The following is a 22107-nucleotide window of genomic DNA, read 5'->3' as shown; positions in this document are numbered from 1 at the left end:
AGCCAGTGACGACTCGTCAGAACAAAAAACATTTGTAGATAGATAAAAATACACGTATAATTTTATTGATTTTTATACGTTTTTTGATGAGTCTGACTGAAAAAGTTGAAGACATTTAATTTTGTAGTAGGCGCAGGTGCGTTAAATAAAAAAAGCAGTATTTTTAGTATAACTGTTTCACTTGGGAAATGCTTCAAACAGTCAGCCCTTGACGTTTTTCCGCATTAAACTCCACAAATCTCGCGCTAGAACTGACCGTTCTATTGAATATGAAATACTACGTAAAACTAATATAAGAGAAAATATCAAAAAGCAAAAATAAATTGTAACTACATTTTCCCTTTGTACCTCTGCTGCCTTGAAGTTTTACCGTGGTTTGTGTGAACATTGCTTTTTGCTAACGGCGTGAAATAAGTTTAATTATTCCGAACGAACAATTCGCAAATAATAACCCAAGAGAACATTTAATATTACGACGATGACACTGGAAAGTTTCTGTAACTGAAAACTATAAAATCGAGTTTCAGCAGTAGGAGAAGCGAGGAAGAAAATAGACGAAAAAGCAACTTTATACAGTTGTTAGTTGCCGGGCTCTATAATTTCATTTTCTCACTTTGTCTCGCATGAAACTGCTGCAGTCCACAAAGGTTTTTCATCTTTTTCTTTTAATGTCAATGTAGAACGTGCATTTGCGATGCACATAAATCAGTAGAAAGACGGATCTTTATTCGAACAATTACTGTAGTCTGATTAAATCGGAAGCGTGATCTGCCACAAATTCGAACAGCAAATAAATCATAGATCCACTCAATTAAATGTAATGAATAATAAGAAAGTCCGCATAAGCAGTTTTGTCTCGAAAAGTGTAGGAAAGATATAAAACTTTCAGTATTTAATAGCTGTAGAAGGACGCACATTTTGAAAATATCGAAATCATTAAAATAAAAAGTAAAATAAATTAAGATCATACACATGCACCCATTGACTACGCTACCACCAATAAATTGACCTAATTTAGTACTTTACAACATAAAAATGACTAATTTTTATTAACTAAATAAAATGCGTTCACTCTGGCGCTTATTTTAAAGAAATATATGCCACGTAGTCACACACCTACACTTGAGTTTCTTCCTTGTAACTTATTGCAAAACACTGAAACTGGTGTCAACCGAATTTATATTTTCTTATTGAAAATATCTTTTCAAAAGCAAAAATATAAATCGAGACTTAAAATCATTACATCGCATAATAATTTTTCAGATGGGAAATGGTGTTAAATAATTGAAGTATTCAAAAGATCAAGTAAAAACTCTTTGACCGATAATCTCATTGTATTGAAGCAAACGAAAATTAGTTTTAAAAATTTCCACATAAAATAAATAGTTTCAATACAGAAAAGAAGATTACATTTTCAGTAAGAACAGACATTGAATGTATAAAAACATAAAATTATGCGTTAACCAACTTGAAAACACTCGAAAAATCTAAATGAGCTTCACACTTTCCATTTCTTTTCTTCCGCCTCCGTCTCAGACAATTAGGGCCAAATACCTAATAATTTGTCGAAATGAAAGGACGGAACAACTTTGTATTCCTGCGAAGCATAAAATATTCGGCATAATTCGTTTCGCCCTCAAAACAAATTATCCATAAAAATTACGACAGTTCTGTGCAAAAATGGGCTGGAGAAATAAATGGAGCCGGTAACACTTTCATTAGCCGTGGAAACTGGGGATATAACACAAACCAGAACAAAATGCCCTCGTAAAAGTAAAATTTAATAAAGTTTTCTGTTCTGAAAAGGATCAAGCAGAGACGTGAGGACCACCGCCTTGTCGCGAAATAAGGTTATTTTTTCTTTCTTTTATTGCTTATTATTATTTTTGCTCCGGACTCCAAATTACGACGGGAAATCAGCGCCATTTCTACAGGATTTTGATGGCCCAAAACGAGATCCATCTTCCGATCTTGAAAAGAATCGCTTCGGATTATTATTCTGTCCTCCTTCCTAATATCGCGAACAAAACAAATAGAAATACAGACTGTCTAGATAATGTATTTCTTTAACAAAGCATTGTTAGCTTTAATGGTGGGCATTACAACAGCTTGAGTGAGAGTTTCAGATATAAATTGTAGGTACTTTTTCCAGATTTCATCTTCAGAACGTTGACTTTTTCAACACTTTTTTTTTCAACACAAACAAATTGAGCATCGTTTAAATTCCGAGAATCGTATAATCATTTTAATGTTTTACAGATTTTTACTTTTGTGCATTTGCATGGCATTTTACCAGCTGAAATATTGACGCTCACATACATTTTTTGTTCAATGTACTGGCATTTTTCCATTAAGAGCAAAATTCGGATGTAACCAATTCAAAACTGGCCTTTTATTCGAAAATGGACAATATGCTTTACCAGGTTTTACGAAAATGTAATGAACTCTTGACTCGATCGGATAGGCCGAAATAGACGTATAATCATTATCCAACACCATTTTGCAAATTTGGTTAACATACCTGATAAAATATTCGACGCAGCTTTTTTTAACGAATTGTCCCGAATTGAATACAGATAAAAGGGAATTATTTTCCAAATATTATCATACTTTGGCACCAGCAGGTTTCCGCATACAAATAACGTAATCGATAAAACTAATTAAGTGTTGAATGCCACAACATTGTAGGAAAGACCTGAAATTGCGTTTTAATTCTATGCACAAAAATCCCCAATAATTTGTATATCGACCTCATAATGTAAACTTTTCAACATTTTCCAAATCAAATCAGTCGTCAAACTTCCGACCCTTACCTGAAAGTTATTGAAAGCACGCCTTTTAAATTACATTTTTCCTTAGCAACTTTTTGACTGAAATACTTTAGAAAAAAGCTAAAATTTAATACAGGTTTTTTTTCATGGACCAACGGAAAAGGAAATTGACCAAAAATCCGAGTGACTGCGGTGTATTTCTGACTAAGTGCTATTAACAGGTTTCAATCGCTTTTTCTATTTAGCTTTAAAAATTGCTTATAATAAAATAAACGCATATAAAGACGCTGGTTTTATATATTCAAAGAGGATATTAGCGAATTCCAAATGATGAAAGTTTCTATCCTAAATTCACTTCATCAGCTCTAAAGCTGTAGAGAATATAAAATACGTGTAGTCGGACGAAGAATTAATTATAGAAAGCTCCACGTTTTCTGGATCAGAAGTTTGGACAAACTGGAAACAAGCTAAATTTGAAAAGTTTTCATTTAGAGCTCCTTTTTAGATAACCTTAATTAAAAAATACTTTACAATGGCTTATTCGACAAGCAGAATATAGTGAAGGCAAATTCTGCATAAATTACGATTTAAAAAGTGTAATGAAATGTGAAATTAATTTTTGTTTTATTGAAAGAATCTTTAAATTTCCCTTTGTAAACTTTCAACTTTAACTAGTATGTGCTGTAAGCTAATTTCTGTAAATAAGCTCTAAGCTCACAATTAGTAAAGAAACCAGAAAGTAGGTACAGAAACAGTTTAGAGTATGTTTATTAACTTTATTCCAATTTCAATATAGACTTGAAGTTTTTAAGATTATCGTCATGAGCAATAAATGTTTTACTCTTTCTTAAGAATATGTATGGCGCTGAAAAATAGAGCTTATATCAAAGCTCTCATTCATAGTCGAAGAGTTTGATCTCGTTGACGATAAAAGACCAAAAAATGGAAATACACTTTCAATGTTCCAAGCGGGAGACTAAAGTTAAATTAACGTATATATCCCATTCTACAAATTATCCGAACACGAGATTACTGTCGGCAACTTTCCGCATTATTAGAGTCAATGAAACTTTGCTATTAAAGCTCACTCTTTAACTTTCTAGAGTAATATCAGCTTAATTATTTTCCTGTGTAGCTCCAACACCAGGCAATATCACCAAAACAATTAATTTGATTATACCATTATACCAGGGATGTACAAAAGCCCCTTCTAACAACTGTTTGAAAGCTGGTTCTGTATCGAAGTTTAAAGGCGTGCCAATATTTGCTTTTCACTTTAACTTAGAAACCTCGAAACTTTCTAATCGCTTGACAGCGACATTGACCTTACAAACTTTAGAACTACAACTATTTCTAATTAGGATCACTAATTGTTTGCATTTACATGCCAGATGTATGTTTAGGTTAGGCTTGTCGGTGTTTCCAAACATTTCTAAAATTTGGATATAACAACATGGCAATGCTAAACAGCATTGCAATCAGGCATAAAGTATCGAACTTTTGCATTTAATGGCAAACTAAATGCCCAAACGCACGAAGTTGTAGTACTTGTTGGAACAGGTGTGAAAGCTTGATTTCAGAACATTTTACTGATCTGGAAATGTCACGATGTGCACCGATATTTTTTTTCAACTGTTTTGATTCCCACTCTCTAAGAACATTTTTTATGCTGGACATTTTTTAACAAATGTTGTTTTGTTTCGTTCACACAGTAATCGTGTCTGAAAACGTAAACACGGTATATCCAATCCGATTGGCACATTCAAGCGAAAAGTTTCACGAAACTAGGATAAAATCGGGCTCCGTATCTATTAATGTAACTTAATAAGAAACTTTCGAAAAGGGTTTTGGTCCCGAGCAAGAATCTTATCAAGTTTTCGGGTTGCTAGGAACAGAAAGTCTCCAAAAAACAATGTTACACGGCAGCAAAGTTCAAGCATTGCTATTGACTTTCTTAGAACATGAGCGGATGGCTTTCTAAATGGAATGTGGTTTGCACTTGAAAACTTCGGTACATGACAAAAAGATTTACTGGTAGTTCTCCGTTCTAAGACAATGAGAACGGTATAATCTGAATGGGATTTGACCTGAGGTCTTGAAATTTGCATGGATCTAAGCCAGATTTAATAAAACTTTAGTCGACATCTTGGTTTGGAAACTTGCAGTGCAACGCAATGAGCTGAAGCTATTTTGCTATGGATTGAATTGAATTCCAGACATTGAACGGGATTTGAAGTCCTAAATTTTAAGTACAATTCACTCACTGAAGACATTTTGTTCCGAAGCAGTAATTGTACTTTTCGAGGCTTTTCATATAGACGAGTGAAACGTGAATAGAAAGCCAGAAAAGTTCGAAGGAAAGCGTTCTAATTAACCGAAACGTTAAAGCTTTTCAAAATTGCTTCAGTCCGCTCTCAAAGTATACACACATTTAATTAAGAAACGGGTTGTGCAAAAAAAATCCAATTACAGGAAACAAAATATCCATTAATGTTTCTCGTCTTTTAGTACAATCAAAATTTGTGCCGAGCTTAATTGGATCGGCTTTATACAATTTCCTGGAATATCTTTAAAGTGTAGTAGTAATTTGGCTTCAAATAAAAAAGCGTTTATTATAACGGCCTATATAAAAAGCACATTATCCATTATTTTTATCTTGACAGTAATGTGTAGTTATTCCATAATATAAGGCTCCATTACAGGAACAGATTTATTTTCTCTATTCGTGCGTGAGCAGGTTTTTTCTCGAAGATCTTATGAATTATATGTGTCCTTATATAAGAGCTTTACAACCGGAAACGTGCTTGGAAAATATATGCCTAATATGACTATCGTTTACATGTAAGTAAAGGGATATGAAATAGATCCTGTATTTTTGATTATCCTTTTCAAAGAACTATTAGATACGAGCCAAACAATGTCTTATTGGAGCGGAATATATCTTTCATATTCAGCATGTCTTGTTGGTTGAAAGCTCGGCGAGTTCATAATTGAGCAAAACAGCATAATTTAAATTAATTAGCTGTGGGCCACGAGGATTTTTCACTTATTACGTAATCTATTCTAATTTAGTCACTTAATACTAGGTCTTACTATGAATGTCCTGTGAACAGGCCAAAATATCCTTTCAAGTGCCGGTTTTTTTCAATTAAGTAATTTGCAAAATATTATAAATTTATATAAATAATTACAATATTCAAATTGAACCAAATTCAGTAAATATGCCGAAGCTTTACTCAAACGTACTCATATAAATACACGAATTGTAATAAGTAACTGTACTGCCTAGTTGCGAATTAATAATTATGATAATATTTTTGGGTTCAGTTTTATCAAAATATGATACAATATATGCAGATTGAGTCAGTTTGTACTAGTAGAAGTGAAAACACGTTTTTCAATTAATTTTCTCTTCTAAAGCTAGGCCGAAACGTGCTTCGTTTTTGAGAAACAGAAAGTGAAAATGTTCATTTTGTATACCCTTTGCCGCATTGTCATGGTATGCCAATACCCGCTTTTTTGTAAACATTTGGATTTCACGTTCAAATTAGATACTTTTTATTTTCGCCGTAGCTGTCTGTAACCATTGTCGAATAATTTTTAAAAATGTTTAATGAAACATTTTATTTAAAAAAAAAGGAAAACAGATATGAAGTATTATTGACGTTTTAGCAGACAAAATAAAACAGTTTGTCCTGATGAATTATTCTGCTTCAATTCAAAATTCAACTGACTTCTCTTAAATAGTCCAGATGTTATATTTTTCTCAAATATACTTCTCTATATCTGGGTTAGTCAATTTGAAGCAAATCTGTTCAACAGTACGAGCGGAAATCCGCGACAAACAATTTAAGACATATTTTATGTTTTATCAAATCTCACTATCCGGCGCGCCAGTCAACAACGCGTATTTTCAAATAATTTTACGGCACTATTTTATTAGATTTAATCTGAAATGCGAAACTTTGAAAAGCTAGGAGAACAAGAGTAGAAAGTTTAATATCTCTGGAAGACATCTCGTTTCGAGAAGTGCCAACAAAAATATACAGAACAAACAATTTACAGGCGGAGACGCAGACGTATATCTTTTTCTATTAGGTCTGATGGATTTATAGCATTTTTAAACGATTTATTCTGAAGTTTTGTAAAAAGTGATAGATCTATGTTTCGTGGTTTTTTTCCTCTGATGGAAGATTCTCGCTGAATAGCTGATGTTTATCTTAGCGGTTATATTTTGTGCTTTATTTGGAGATCCAAAACAAAATGCAACGACTGCACGAACATTTCCGAATTTGTCACACAAAATTTATTACTTCGCTTTTCGTTGAATCAACTATTATTCCAGATTCTCTTTGAGATTATAGACATATGGTAAAAGTTTTGGTTCTTGAAGAAAACTAACTATGTATATGCATGTTAGCAGCCAATTAAAGTTGGAAATTCCTTCTTTGGCTAATTAAAATTTGGAAATTACTGGGAAGAAAGCTTTTCCTTATAATTACTGAGAGCAACGTATTTAATTTATGGCGGCAGCAGAAACAGATTCATACAAAGACATAAAGTTTCGATAAAATTAAAGTCAATTTGTGCAACTAATACCAGGCTGTATGCAACGCAGAAACCGACTTGGAACGTTGGAACTCCATTATAATGTCTTGCTTGGAACTCGGTAAAGTTTGATGCTAAATATCTTTCTCTACTGTTAGATCTTTGCTTCGTTTTACTTATAGCTATAGACTTTCGGAAATTACTGTTGTTAAATTTTAAGTTTATTAGAATTTCATGACTATAATTCTAATATCATTAACGATCTGAACTACATCTTATAGGTTTCTTTGACATTTCTATCTCTCTTTTAAAAGTACGAGTTAAATGTTTTAATTTCAAGAGTATTTTACAACCACTTTGACGTCGGCCGAAATTAATTTCTTAAACAAATTGTTTCCGTTTTTTTTCGAACGGTCATCAAGCGAAAATAATATTCCTGTCCCCATCGAATTAAAATTTTATCCGAACCCTTTTAAAGTTGCAAACTTCCAGAAATTTTTCTCGTACCCGAAAGTTTCATTTAGCCCGAGTGCGTCTTATAAATTATAGATGTTACTCCGTTTCCGGAATTATAAAACTTTCAAACATCCGTCCTCTTCTACAGCCTGATTTATTATTCAGTACCCAAATCTTAGATAACTTTGGCACCTTGCTGAAATTTTAAGTTTTAACTAACTCTGACAAATTTGTTGCAATTTCTTTTCGGTATCTATCTGTCGGCTACTTCGAACGATTCACAATTCGAATATTTCCGATTGAAGTTGGGGAATTCAAATCAAATAAAAGGGGAAAATAATTATTATTTCTAATAATAATATCCGGATAATGGGTTTTTAAGGAAAGTCTGATTAATTTAAATCTTATTATAATCCAATATAATTATGTCTTCCAGATAATATTTTACTTTTGGAATTATGTCGCTTGTTGTTTTTTACTTAAAAATTTGGAAAAAACCAATTCAAAACTTTAACCTTAAATATTTAAATAGATTTAGGTTCGAGTTTTATTGATAAATGTCACTATCATCATAAAATTTTTCTTCCAATACAATTAATTAATCGTTTCTCTTTGTTCCTCAAAAAGTATATTTAATAATAGTTGGCAATTTTCAATTGTTCAGCTATTTTTTTGGATTCACTATGCCCATCAAATTGGTTATTTTTATCTAAGTGCTAATAAAGCTTTTACTCTTATAACCTTATACGTTACTTTTTCAATAACTTGACTGCATCTTAAAAATGTCCAATAATTATCGACTTCTGTTAGATGCAACATGTTACACTATTTATATTTCACTGCTAAAAAACATTTTAATCATTTAATAAATTTTACGTCGTGAAACCGTTTTGAAATTGAGTTGTGTTAAAACGTCGCTACTTTCTACATAAAAATGATGAAGGAAAATTACGTATAAATGAAAACGTCTATCTTCAATATTGAATTAAGAGTATCGTATTCGCTAAAGCTTTTCAAATGTCTGAGTCAGTAGTTTTGCTCCATTAAATTCTTACTAAAATCGTTGTCTCTGTCAGCCCAATATGTCAACTCTTCAGAAATATAGAAATATCTCTCGGGAATTTTGCTTGGGCAAAATTAAAGCGATTTATTAATGCATGCATCTGATATGTTAGCTATAATCCCAGATAATAGGTATAAATCACATTTATATGCACGTCTCTAATTGACCTAGCACCTTAATTATAAAGAACTTTTATGGTCTGTGCAATATGTTGGATAGGAAAAATGCAATTTATATTTTCTCAAAAAAATGCCGAAAACCTAAATATTTACACAAAAATTGATCGTGTTCTGTTTCCGGCATCCTGCATCTAAATGTATACATTTTGACGTAACATTTCTACGTTTGGGTCTAATTTACATAACCGACATAAGAGCTCTGGCAAAAGGAAAAATGCAAAAAGTAGCCTCTAAATCTCCCTTAATGCTTTTGTTCGTGTTTAGAGGATCAACCATAGAATATTCCGGTCAGGTTTTCCAGTGCGGAATTCACAGTTATGTAAAGATACTAAATATATTGCGTCTATGTCGGGCTTTTAATGAGTTTTGTTTGTTTATTGAAATTCTCTTATATTCATAAAATGGTAAATAGACAATGAAAACCCATAAAAATAATGCTGTAGTTTTAGTGACTTGGCCTAAAATAAGTTTTTTATTTACATTTTTCTGTCGCATGGTAATCGAAATCTAAACGAAAATTTAGATTAACCCTTCAGTAAGCAAAAAGTTGATGGTTTTACTTTGAACTGAATGGTTGATCAACTTGAGCTGAACTGCAACACAAAAACCAGGTAATATTTCATGAATCAAAACTGATACCGGAAAAGTCGGGCATTTTACAAAGTCAAATCAGCATCATGAATTGCAAAATCTTGAAGTTGCTTTAAGAAAACATTCATTTTGCTACAGGAAATATACCTGTCTAAAATCTATATCTGTACAAGATTTATCTGGTCTTGGCAGTGCCAAGTATGTGTGGTGGAAGTAAAAAAGTGTTAAGTGACAATAGCAAACAAACAAGTCAAGCAGAACATTTGAGCTTCTAAAATGTGGTTTATGTGCTTATAAAAATGGTCATTTACATCAATAATTTATTGTCAATTGGCCGTATTGGAACGAATTATACCCCTATCACCCGATGTTTCACCCATTCTGAGAATGCCCAGGAATGTCGAGCATATTGGAATGTTAAGTGAAGATTCCAATAATTTTATGCTTTGGTGTTGAAACAATCCTAACGGGCATAATATATTTAAGCATCCCACATCTGAATTGATATAGAAATCGAATGCTGAAAGCAGTCGATAAATGGATAACAAATTATCAAACAGCTAGTTGTTAGATGATTTTTTTTTCAAATAAATGTTAAATTTATCGATCCACTCCCTCCTCCCTCACATCTTAGGTCAATTTTTTTTTACCAGTTTGTTTCTTCCATACACGTTACTCGCAAGGAGCGCTTATCGCATTTTCCGTCTTTACGTATTCCTAAACAAGCCATAATCATAAATTCAACCCCCGAAAATGCAAAACAAGAATTTAGCCGCAACGAAGGGCGAATATCGGAGAAATCGTTCCATATTCCTTCTAAATGTAAAATGAACCCGACTAATAACGAACTTTATTCAGATCTCGAAATGGCGACCGTTTTGTCGGACTATAAAGTGTGCATCGGGGTCTCAATGCTTGGCACTTACTAAACCAATATTATTCGTGGAAGCGCTTCTCAGTTCGTATGTTTGCCAACTTAAGAGCATTTCTTTCAAGATGATGCCAGGGTGAAACCGACTCGATCGATTTGCACCTAAAATCTCAGAAATATCAGGCGATTAATAATTTGGGTTTGTTCGTACAGGTCATGGGAAAATATAATTATTTTTGTCACTAGCAAATTAATATAAGAAAATGCCTGAAAAAGAAACATGATGAAAGTGAGATAGTATAAGTATAGTGAAGATGAACGAAAAACCAAACTATGAAATCTCAGATAAATAAATTGATACGCACGCGAAAATATTAGATCCATGACTATATGTGCCGGATACTTAATATTTACAATGAGTAAGATTGCTGACCTAAACTTCCTCAGCATTTAGAAACAATAAAGGTTTAATCCAACCAGCAACGGATTGTATGTCACTAGGACCTGAAATCAATAAAATATGGCTGAAGCGATTTCACAGCTTGTTGTTTTTAAAATGTAATTTACATTATATAAAATCGAGTAACAAATCTGCCATCGCTGAAATAAAGTCATTTAATGTCATATAATCCCAAAACTACAAAATATTTTTCAAAGTTTCTTAAGGAAAACGAAGCACATTTCTAAGTAAGAAAAAAGATATTAACCAACCTAATAAGTCCTAATGAAAACAGAAACACCAGCCCTAATTGTTATGTAAAAAAGAATGTTCTTTTGTAAATAAAATATTCTTATCATAAAACAATATCAAAAAAATATATTTTCGGCACGGTTAGGAGCTTTGTTCGATTATAACCGGTTTTGTGCCTTTTCGAGTGCTATTCAGAAGACGAGCTCGATCGGAAATTCATCTCAACTTTATGGAAACTTTGTAAGAGAGAAGTTTGAACATTACCATCTCGGCATTATACATAATAAGCCATTTGGATATTTGGAACAGTCATCGTAATTTATTGGCATAAAATTTACATAGAATAAAATGCAAAATTACAGTTTTTGTCCTTATAAACTGCTTCGGAAATCAATTTGGAAAATGTTTTTCAACTTAAGTGAAAGCAGCAACAAACGTTATCATTTACCATTCTAATAATTTCTTTTGAACCAACGACTGCAAATCATATTACCACTAAATCGTACTTAATAGAAGCTTCGAATCTAAACTACAATATTTCCTATTCAGAAACTGCCACAATACCCGATATTCACAATAGTCCATGATTTATCAATTATTCCAAAACCGTGAGTGCTATTTCTGCAATAGTGTACGCAAAGATACGAGTAGAAATGTTTAACCAGGAGAGCCTTTATCAGCGCTAGAATTAAACGGAAAATTCAAGCAAACGAAAATCCGATTTTACTGAAAACGTGTATCAAAATTCTCATTTGTGTAAAATATATTCGAAGGGTGAAACGTGGACATGGCGCTATTAAGGGTTTGCAGTTGCCTGGAAAGCACGCAACATTTGAGGGCCGTTGCACAATACGGAATGTCGACTGCAGCAGGAAGACACGTCCCCCATAGCAATTCGCCGAATTTAATTTAAGGAGGGAAATTACAAAACAAAATTAAGGCTATTTCTTACTCGACTCGGCAAGAAAACCCTCCTTCGGTTGGCAAATGGAAAATGCCTTCAGACCTGCCTACTTTATTTTCTGTTGTTTTTCGTTTGAAGGCTGGCGCCTTATATAAACGGTCTCAGACCCTTTGGAAGTATGTGTACTCGTAAAAAAAAAGAATTAATTGTTGATGTGATGATGTGATAGCTGTGCTCAAGCATCTTCTTAGAGATCTTAGCAAGGTAGTTTATTTTATTTTTCGGTTTGTTTACATTGGCTTGCATAAACCAGCAAAGCTTAATATGAAATTTTTCGAATTAATTTCTTTTGTTCTGCTTAACTAGACAGATTGCAAATATTCAAAATGCGAAATCCCAATTACTTGTGTTATTGCGTACCAACCTTACTACGCGGTTTAAAAATCAAATGATTAAAAGCTAAAATAAACGAATTTGAAATAGGGATTAGAGCATATCGTGTTTTCAATCGGGTATGTTTAATAGCATTTACGTAGATAATAGCTGAAATTGCAATCCCACAGGAATAAATCTAAATATGAGGTACTATATGTGTGTGTGATTAGAGAATGTTGCAAAATGAATCAAATTGCACAGTGGCTAAACAAACACGCGAGTTTGTATCAAAATCGGATGCGGCCGAATTGCAACATTAGATTTCCTATTTTCCATCCATTACTATATTAAATAGTTTAAAGAAAATTAAATCAAAAACATTATTTAAATTCAGCTATCTCAGTACTTTCTGGAATTGCAATTTGGTTAATGGACTACAAAACCTATGTAAATAGCAGTAAAACGCATCTACAATCCTACATCATTTAGCGAATTGTTTGCATTTTTTAAATACGATGTTGATCATTTGAAATTAATATTTAATGAACAATTAATCGGATCGTTTGTGGTGGTTCTTTCAACTCAACAAGTTACGGTTTTTATTGAAAGCTCCAGTTAAATCCAACGAAACAACTGTTTACATAATTTCATTTCACAGATGGAATAAAGATTGTTTGAAAATGTCATTTATCAAAAGTTCAAAGGCAACAAAGCTCAAATTTTAAATCAGCAAAATGGTACCATACTTTTTCCTAAATCGAGTATAAGTTTTATTGGTCCATATCGACGTTTCGGAATTGCATGATAACGCTGAATTCTGTAATTGCCTAAACTTTAACCGAAATCATATAAATATAAAACGCTGAAACAAAAATGCATGCAATATGAAAACGATGAGATCAAAGTGAATCACTGGCCGTAAAGCTTTATAAAATAAACGAGTATAATGGTTTCGTTTGTTTCAGCGGAATTTTATTTTCGTCCAAAACTACCATATGCCGATATTGTTTTATTGCAATTATTGCTCTAAAATTGAAACTTCCAAAAGCAAATGCAGATATGAGAATTTATTGCCGAATTCAATCATAAATAGTTACATTATTTATATTTAATTTTGCTAAAAACAATACGATTCCCTCAATTAATAACATTGTTGCTGAATGAAAGCATTATTAAGAAAGCAGGCCAATAAATCTACTATGATTAAGGGTTGTTTAAAAAAGAAACAATACGAGAGTAGTAGAGAAAACGAAGGCACGTTTCCAGATTACGTAAACGAGCAGAATGACTTAAGCTACTCGAAGAACAAGTACAATTCCCAGTTTCATTTTTCTTTTAACATTAAGCAATAATTCTTTTGTTTCAGCTCCTCCATCCTCGGTGGAAATTCTCGACCACAGGCACAACTCGAAAATAGAAATAAAGGAAAATCAAGAGTTTCATTTGGAGTGCCGAGTCCGTAATGCAAAACCTGCCGCTAAGATTATTTGGTATAGAGGCAATGTGGAAATTAACATACGTAAGTCCCAATAGCAATTCTCTACTAATGTAGGGGTAGATCCGTAATGGTTAAATGTAATGGCATTTTGGAAGCGATTTGCTTATTCATGTATAAATTAAATCTGATTTTGTATTAACTCCATTAACGAAATTAATTGTTGCTGACTATAGATAGGATTATGAATAATACGAAATTTCGTAGTTTGAAAAATACACGATTTTTCCAGTATTAATTTTAAAACTGGAGCGAAAGACTAGAAGTTTTCAAAACGCGTACGGTGAGACAAATCTCAAATAAGAGTTTTTAATCAAATTTGAACGAAAAATTTGTCTTGAATCCTTTAAGGGTTGCTTCAGCTTTCTTCAAATAAAATTGTTCACATTTTCCTTAAATAAACAGTTTTGTTTTAGTGATATTCTTGCATGTTAGTACTTTGCTAATTAAACTAATTTGTTATTAATGAAAACGCAAGACGAAAGCCAAACGATAAATTAAACAAAAAACGGTTAATGTGTTTGTTACTCTGACTTTAAAGCATGTTAAAGAATTTAAGAAATATTTTAATATGTTTTGTTTTAGTGTTGATATTTAAATAAGTGCCCGTTTAAAATACGTCAGCAACTAAAAATCTTAATAAGAAACGAAATTGACTCAAAAATAATAATTCATTGAATTCAATGCTATTTTGTCTATTTTTAAAGTGCATAATACAACTAAAAATTGAGTAGAAAGAAATAAAACAGTTTACATAAATAAGCTAAATTTGGCGCTTCAGTTGGTAACATTTTTTTCAAAGGCTTTTTTTCAAAAACTTACTAGAGGTGACTTGACATTCTACCAAGGTGTAACTTTAATTAAAATTTGACTAATTTTCCTAGTTAGCAGTTTCACCGATTGTATATTTCTTTAAGAGGTGCGAACTGTTTGCTATAAACCGGTATAGAAAAGCGGATTCCTCCCAATAAGTCCGCTGAAAATATTCATTCGAAACCGTTGGCAAACGTAGCAAAACAGAGGTTACTTAAAATTCAGAACACAAAACGGCAAGTTTTATGGATTTTATTAGAGCGCTCAAAGCACCGATACAAAAAATATGGTAAACACTGCAACATTCGCAATTATTAGCCGTTTTACTTTAGCACTATGTTTGGCGCTGAATGCTGGGACCCGAAAGGCGTGATGGGTTTTTTCATTGCGATTTTACCTTTACCATTAAATGTCATATTTCCTGGATTACAAAGCGTCTTGCAAAGGCATAGAGAAAATGGCGTTATCTATTCTTTCGCCTACACTTTCATTTCGCTGAAGCGGCCCTTTGTTTCATTCATTCAGGACAGATGTAATAAGAGTTTCGTCGTTTTTATCTTCTTTTTGAACCGATCCACTTTGTTATTATGTCGTCTTTATAATGGGAGTGAAAGGCAAAACTTTGTCGTCGGCTTTCATGCAGTTCGGTAAAAATAAATTTTTATTATTGAAAACATTCTAATAATACAGTCATCACTAAATGTCTGAAATTAGCGATTCCAAACCCTCAGCAAATTATAAATATGTGAATGCAAAATGTAGTTTTAATGTAAGAACATTCGGCCAAAAATGTTCTTTCAGATTTTAGCATGCTGATATGTACTGACAGAAAGGAAACTTTACCGATGAGAAAATGACAAAATCAGACTATTGTGTAACCGATAGAGATTAAAGAGTTGAGAAAACACAATAATTTAAAAAAATGCGTTTCTATTCGTAAAATCTACTACCCAGATTACCAAAAATGTTTTATTCTAGCGAGTCGTGAAGACCAAACAATCGAAATTCCTGGCAAAACCGGCGATAAAAGAGTAACTCGCTACGATACCCACTCTCGAATATCACTGAAACCAACTGCTGAAGATGATTTTGCTAGTTACACCTGTGAAGCTAGACACGAGGCTCTAGTTTCTAGCATACCCATGAGAGCTACCGTTCAACTTAGTGTTTTATATCCACCTGGATTGCCTTATATTGAAGGTTATACCGAAGGAGAAACCATCAAAAGAGGACAAACGGTGAGTTTGAACATAAAAACTTGGTCAAGTAGGACGGCTTTAAATGGAATGATGTGAAAAGTAACAGAGTGGTTTGGCAAGAAACATTCGGAAAATGTTTCCCTATTAATACATAGCGTGTATTAAGAGGAAATAATCTCCATCGTAAATATCCCCCATTATTTTTATGTTTCTAGGATTGTTTTATGGTAGTCCATAAAAGAATCGGATACAGCGTTGATATAAGAGAGAAAACACAACCAATTTTATAGATACTACAAACTTTAGCAATGTGTAATAAAATAATCATAATTGGCGCTATTGTTTTGAAATACCGATTTTTTTTGTTTACTTTTATCCATTACGTCGACTGTATGAAAAGTATGCAAATGTAACAAAAAATTAGTTTGCTATTATATAAATATTGTTACTGATCTCAACGTTGAAATCATCTGCAATTTATTGCTGTATATTATACAGCAATTATACAGCGTATAATGGAAATTTAAAGCAAAAACAGCTTCAACTATCCAAAGTCTTAAAACAATAAAGCGGCTTTTTACCCCGTTTCCAATTTTATTTTGATGCAAAGCCTTCGCAACTTGTATATGAAAGCGATAAATTAGAAAGTAGAATTCCTAAATAATTGTTCAGATCTATTTGTAATTTAGATCTGAACGAATTCCCCATTTTTCCTATAACGTATTCCCAAACACGACAAATTTTCAGGTTTTTCCCACTGAATGACAAACAAATTAACGGTTATCAGAAATACCACTATTTACAAAACACCCTTTTCGCGACAATTACTATAAACTAACCACGCTGCAATTTCCAACTTCGGAAAAATAAATATGACATAAATCCATTTAATCGGAATAAAATATCTACATTATTACTAAGCCCGCTCTAATTACAATATATTATGGGACTCATTTAATTATGAGCTCTAGCGTTATGCAGTTTTTGCCGGCAGCAAAAACTAATATTGTGCCAGAGCTATTTTAAAAGCCCAGAGATCAATGATAATACAAAATCATGCGTGGAGCCTCATTTAACTCTATGCAATACGGCAGAAGGGTAACGGAACTTTTGTCCTCCTGGGAGCAGTATAAAAAGGGGTAAAAGCTTTTTGCATATTAGTTTTTTCTGTTTGTAAAGGATAAAATCATAAGCACCGTGGTGCAAAAACCGTTTATGAAACGATTGACAATGAAAATCGTGGGGCAGTTTAAATCATCGCGTTTTTTATAGATTGTGCGCTAATTAGAATTTAACAAAAAGTTTATAAATTTACGAAAAACACTTCTAACATTTCGATATTGACATCCCCAAGAAAAATACTATTTTCGTCAGAAACCTCCGGTTCTTGCCGAAAGTCCTTTGTGTCGAATTTATATTATATATAGAGGTTTTCGACGCAATTTCCCTTGTGTACACAGTAGACAGAAAAGAAAGTTAATCGAATTATTAGCAGTTTCAACTAGGACGAGAGGCAAATCTAAAATGTGATACAATTTACAGCGGTTCATCTAAAATATACAGTGCAGACAAGCCAAATGGAATAAAATCAGCTTGTCAATTATTGTGCCTAGTTAATAAACATATACATTAACGCAGTTCAATTTGAAAGTTGAATTGGGAAAGCATTTCGTATAGCTGGAATTAATAGTTTTTATCAACTGAGGGATCTCCATATTCAGAGTTCATCAATTTATTTAAGAGAAAATGTAAGGAAATGTTGCACAAATGTACGTAGCGTATTAGCAGCTAATTAACTGACTTACGCTTATAAAAAGTAAATTTAGTTTAAATTTTTGTTAATATTTTATTAAAAGGTTAAACCTGATAAATGCGCAATTTACCTAAACCTTGATTTGTCTGTGTTTTGTTTTATTACACGCATATTTCTATGTTGTTTTTTAAATTTCCTTTGAAAACGGCCCATGTTAAACTTTGTTTGCTTTCCATTAACTTTAACGATCTTGCTACCTTATATACCGACGATCCAAAATCAAAAATGTGTAGTTACTCGATCGAAACTTCTCGGACCAATCGTTTTCGAAATATTATGTCTGAAAATAGATAGATAAAATACGATTATCAGATTCATCTCTGGAAATTAAAAAATATTAGTCGCCACTGAAGCGCTCTCAAAAAAGTGCCTTGAGATATGTTTACAGACTATGCATATTCCGCGAAATAAAAAGTTATTTTAATGTTTCAAATGGGCAATACAGAAAAACTCATGCGGTTTGTAACTTTAACTAACTAATTTGAGATGATAATCCATTTTGTTTATATAAGGAAATAATCCTTGTTCGGGGTTCTAGAATTTGCGGTTAAAATATTGGGCATTTATCTTCTTAATTCTCTCAGCAAGACTTATTTGTACGAAGAATTTTTCAGATTGGGCATAGTATCCTCTTGTAAATTCATAAAATATTGTTTTTATATTTCGCCAACGTGACCGTCGTATAGAAACCAAGCAATAATAATTATTCAAATGAAACTATTAGCCGAGCGAACGCCTATCAATTCCCAATGCACGATAACACAATTTTCCCCGAATATGATTTTCAATTTTTACAACAACCCGCACTTTTTCTAGGTCGAATTAGTATGCAGAAGTCGTGGTGGTAATCCGCCAGCGCAACTAATCTGGTACAAAAACGGGGAACAAATTCGAATGGCATACCGGACAGCAGGAAGAGTATCCGAGAACGTGTATACTTTCACAGCAGATGCGAGTGATAACAAAGCTCGATACAAATGTGAGGCCAGCAATATCATGTCGAAAAACGTATTGAAGGCGGAATTAGATATGACAGTTTTGTGTAAGTTTTAACAAGCTGAACAATCTCTAGAATGAAAACATGCTCAAACCTATCTAGTTGCTCCTGCTCACGTATCAATATCTGGACCGACTGAAGCTAGAGTAGGAGATCCGGTGCCATTGACCTGCTCCACTGCAAATTCCAACCCACCAGCCGAAATCAGATGGATGGTAAATCCCACGAACAGACTATTGTTTGTTCTACATTGCTAATATATGAAATAATTCCTTAACAGATTGAAGGCCGGCCAGTTCAAAATGCAACATCAAGAACGGTGGTATCTCCAGAAGGTGGTTGGATTACCAGTTCAAATATCACAGCAGTCGTAAAAACTGATAAAAGAAGCGTGGTGGTGATTTGTCATGGAGTCAACGCTCAACTCACTGAAAATGTAGTATCGACCCACACAATCAATGTTTTATGTAAGTTAAACATCGGCATGATGAATGACCACGATCAAATAATGATTATGTTCCAGATCCCCCAAGCCAGCCATTCATTCAAGGCTATGAGGAAGGACTGCATATAACTGCAGGAACAGTTAAGAAAATTTCCTGTTCTTCCGCAGGCGGAAACCCTTTGGCTACTTTAACGTGGTACAAAAACGACAAAAAGGTAATGTTGAAAAAATTCCAGAATCTGAAAAATATTATCTAATACATTTTAATCTAGATTCATTCAACCACTAAAACAAATAACGACATTGTGAGTGCCGAAATCACAATTCTCACCAACGTCACAGACAACGAAGCTCAATACCGATGCGAAGCTGCCAACTCAGCCACTGAAATACCAATGTTTAAAACCATCACCATGAGTGTCTATTGTAAGGGCTCAAGCGGTACCAAACTGTGCCTTTGCTATAATTTCCCAATTGCAGATCCACCGGAAACTGTGCGAATTCGTCAAGAGCCAGCCGAACTGAAACCGAACGAGGAAGCAACATTAATTTGCGATTCCAGCTCGAGCAATCCTCCAGCCACATTGACCTGGTGGCGTGAAGGCATTCCAGTACAAGGATACCAAAATTACTCCAAACAAGGCCTCCATGGCGGTACAGTATCAACAATTGAGCTGAAAGTTAATGTGTCGGAGGAAATGAATGGCATTCAGTACGCGTGCCAAGCGCAAAACGAGGCGCTTCAACGAAGTGCTCATGATTCCATCAGTTTGCAAGTTTTATGTAAGCATTGTATCCTACTCTAAATAATCATCTACTTTTACTTAGTGCGTCTATGCACAGTTAAATAACTGCATGCGGTTTCTTGATTCTAGACAAACCTGTTTTCGATAAAAGCAACGAAGAGTTTGTCACTGGAATAGAGAATGAACCTCTAATTATCACCCTGAAAGCGGATGGAAATCCAGAAAGTTTGGCTTATACATGGACGAGAGATGGTCTTCCCATCACCCAGTCATCATCAGCAAATGGAGCAGAAAGAATAGTCTCCGATGGACCTGTTTTGAATATCACAAGACTGACCAGACATGATGCGGGCGCTTACAACTGTGAGGCTCTAAATTCACAGGGAAGTTCCATGGCTTCAGTGAATATTACTGTTCAATGTAAGTAAGGTAGTGTCTAATTCTCTCAGGGAAAAATTAAATGTTAAATAATTTTCAAGATCCTGCATCCATACTACAAACCAGCGAAACCGTCATTGTGAATCCTAAAGAAGATGCTACTTTATCGTGCTCGGCCGATGGAAATCCTATGGCCGACGACACAATAACATGGAAAAGGGATGATTTTCCTGACTTCGATGCTCGAACATCCATAATGTATGATAAGAATGGAACTTCGCATTTGAGAATCACTCAAGTGACCAGGGAGGATCTTGGAATGTTTCAATGCATTGCAAACAATGGAATTGGAAATGCCACCACAAAGAACGTGATGCTGATTGTCAAACGTACGATTTACTAATAGTTCTGCTTGTGGATTCAAGATCATGATGATAATTTTTTTTTTAGATAAACCCGAAATTGATGCGGGTCCCACTCTATTGAAGTTTGCAAGTGATGCAGGTGACACAGGAAAACTGATATGCAGAAGTCAAGCTTCTCCATTAGCGCGATTCACTTGGAGTAGAAATGGAAGTCCAATAAGTGCGAATACTAGTGGCAAATACTACTCGGCTTATCATCAGGTGAGCTACGTTTATCAATAGAAGTGTTTTCGAGAGGCATCAACTAGTAAAGAATTTATTAGTCGAAGCGCTTTACATTTTGCGGCCTGAAAAATGTGCCTTATATATAATAATTCACAAATTTAGTTAATGATTAATTCAGAAATTAATTTTTGCCCTCCAGCTGAAAAAAATCTCGTGGGTACTCAAAGCTTTGCTCTCTCAGCGGTTCTCCTAGTTTTCCTTCCAGATCGTTATTATTTGACCACCGCAACAGATGTTCAACTCAATTTTGAAATAAATTTCACAAAAAATTTATGAGGCACTGATGAAAATTTATTATTGATTTTCCAAAATATTGTATAGTCTTTCCGAAGGCAATGGCGCAATAACTGTCCTTCTTTGTCCATTACTGGTCCATTGAGCTGGAGGGAAAATTTGATGTTATGAGCGTATGTCTTTGATGCTCAAATTATTACGATTCGCGAAGAATATTAAAATTATTGATTTAATTTATTGGCTAGTGTTGGCAGTTTGCTGCGAATTTTTTCCAAATAATGATTTCAATTTACCGGCACATTTTCTGTTTGTGCGTGTGTTATTTTTCGGAACTGAAATTGTTTAAGCAATATTGCAAGGGCAAACAACAGTTCATTTTGCTCATATGTTCACACTACCATCGCTTAGTTCCTCATTTTTGTTTCTTCTATTTTCTTCATAATTTGATTGCAGGTATATGAGCACAAAAATAACACACTTTAGCGCTCACATTTATCGCCAAGTACTGTAAAATTGAGGCAAATTAATACTGAATCCGCAGAAACTGATTTATTTTCCCAATTAATTGTTACATTACATTCTGCAAATTTAACCTCCCGTTTGTAAAAATGAAATTTCTACACTTACTTAAAGCAATACTAATGACGAATGTTTAATTTAGCAACAATGAAACGCAAAGATAGTTTCTAAAACTTCTAGAAAACCGCGCTATAACAATTATATCTAATTTGACAAGAATTATTTCCTCAATTCACCGGGAACATACGCTGAAACCGGCAACCATCCAATATGAGAGAAAACCTTTCGAACCAATCACTGCCAAATAGCTTGGGACAGGCTATATACATATAGTCTGTGTAATAGGAGAACTTGCTTAAAATGTAATCG

General features: G+C 33.6%; 1 protein-coding gene across 1 annotated transcript in view; it reads left to right on the top strand.

The window, feature by feature from the left end:
• The window catches only part of LOC109542848 (nephrin), a 72017-nt gene extending 51035 nt beyond the window's left edge, over positions 1-20982 (top strand). The window contains exons 4-14 of the mRNA XM_019912284.2: positions 13816-13968; positions 15736-15995; positions 18586-18811; positions 18869-18981; positions 19047-19233; positions 19290-19426; positions 19484-19637; positions 19692-19994; positions 20087-20377; positions 20437-20724; positions 20786-20982. Coding sequence (XP_019767843.2) covers positions 13816-13968; positions 15736-15995; positions 18586-18811; positions 18869-18981; positions 19047-19233; positions 19290-19426; positions 19484-19637; positions 19692-19994; positions 20087-20377; positions 20437-20724; positions 20786-20982 — 2309 coding nt within the window. The remainder of the gene's footprint in view (positions 1-13815; positions 13969-15735; positions 15996-18585; positions 18812-18868; positions 18982-19046; positions 19234-19289; positions 19427-19483; positions 19638-19691; positions 19995-20086; positions 20378-20436; positions 20725-20785) is intronic.
• The last annotated feature ends 1125 nt before the right edge of the window (positions 20983-22107 follow it).

Source organism: Dendroctonus ponderosae, unplaced genomic scaffold (genome assembly GCF_020466585.1).
Source record: "Dendroctonus ponderosae isolate FM_Combo_2020 unplaced genomic scaffold, Dpon_F_20191213v2 Dpon_F_20191213_47, whole genome shotgun sequence".
NCBI classification, from domain to species: Eukaryota; Metazoa; Arthropoda; class Insecta; order Coleoptera; family Curculionidae; genus Dendroctonus; species Dendroctonus ponderosae.
The sequence above is the reverse complement of the archived record's forward strand: the minus strand, read 5'-3'. Positions and strand labels throughout refer to the sequence as shown.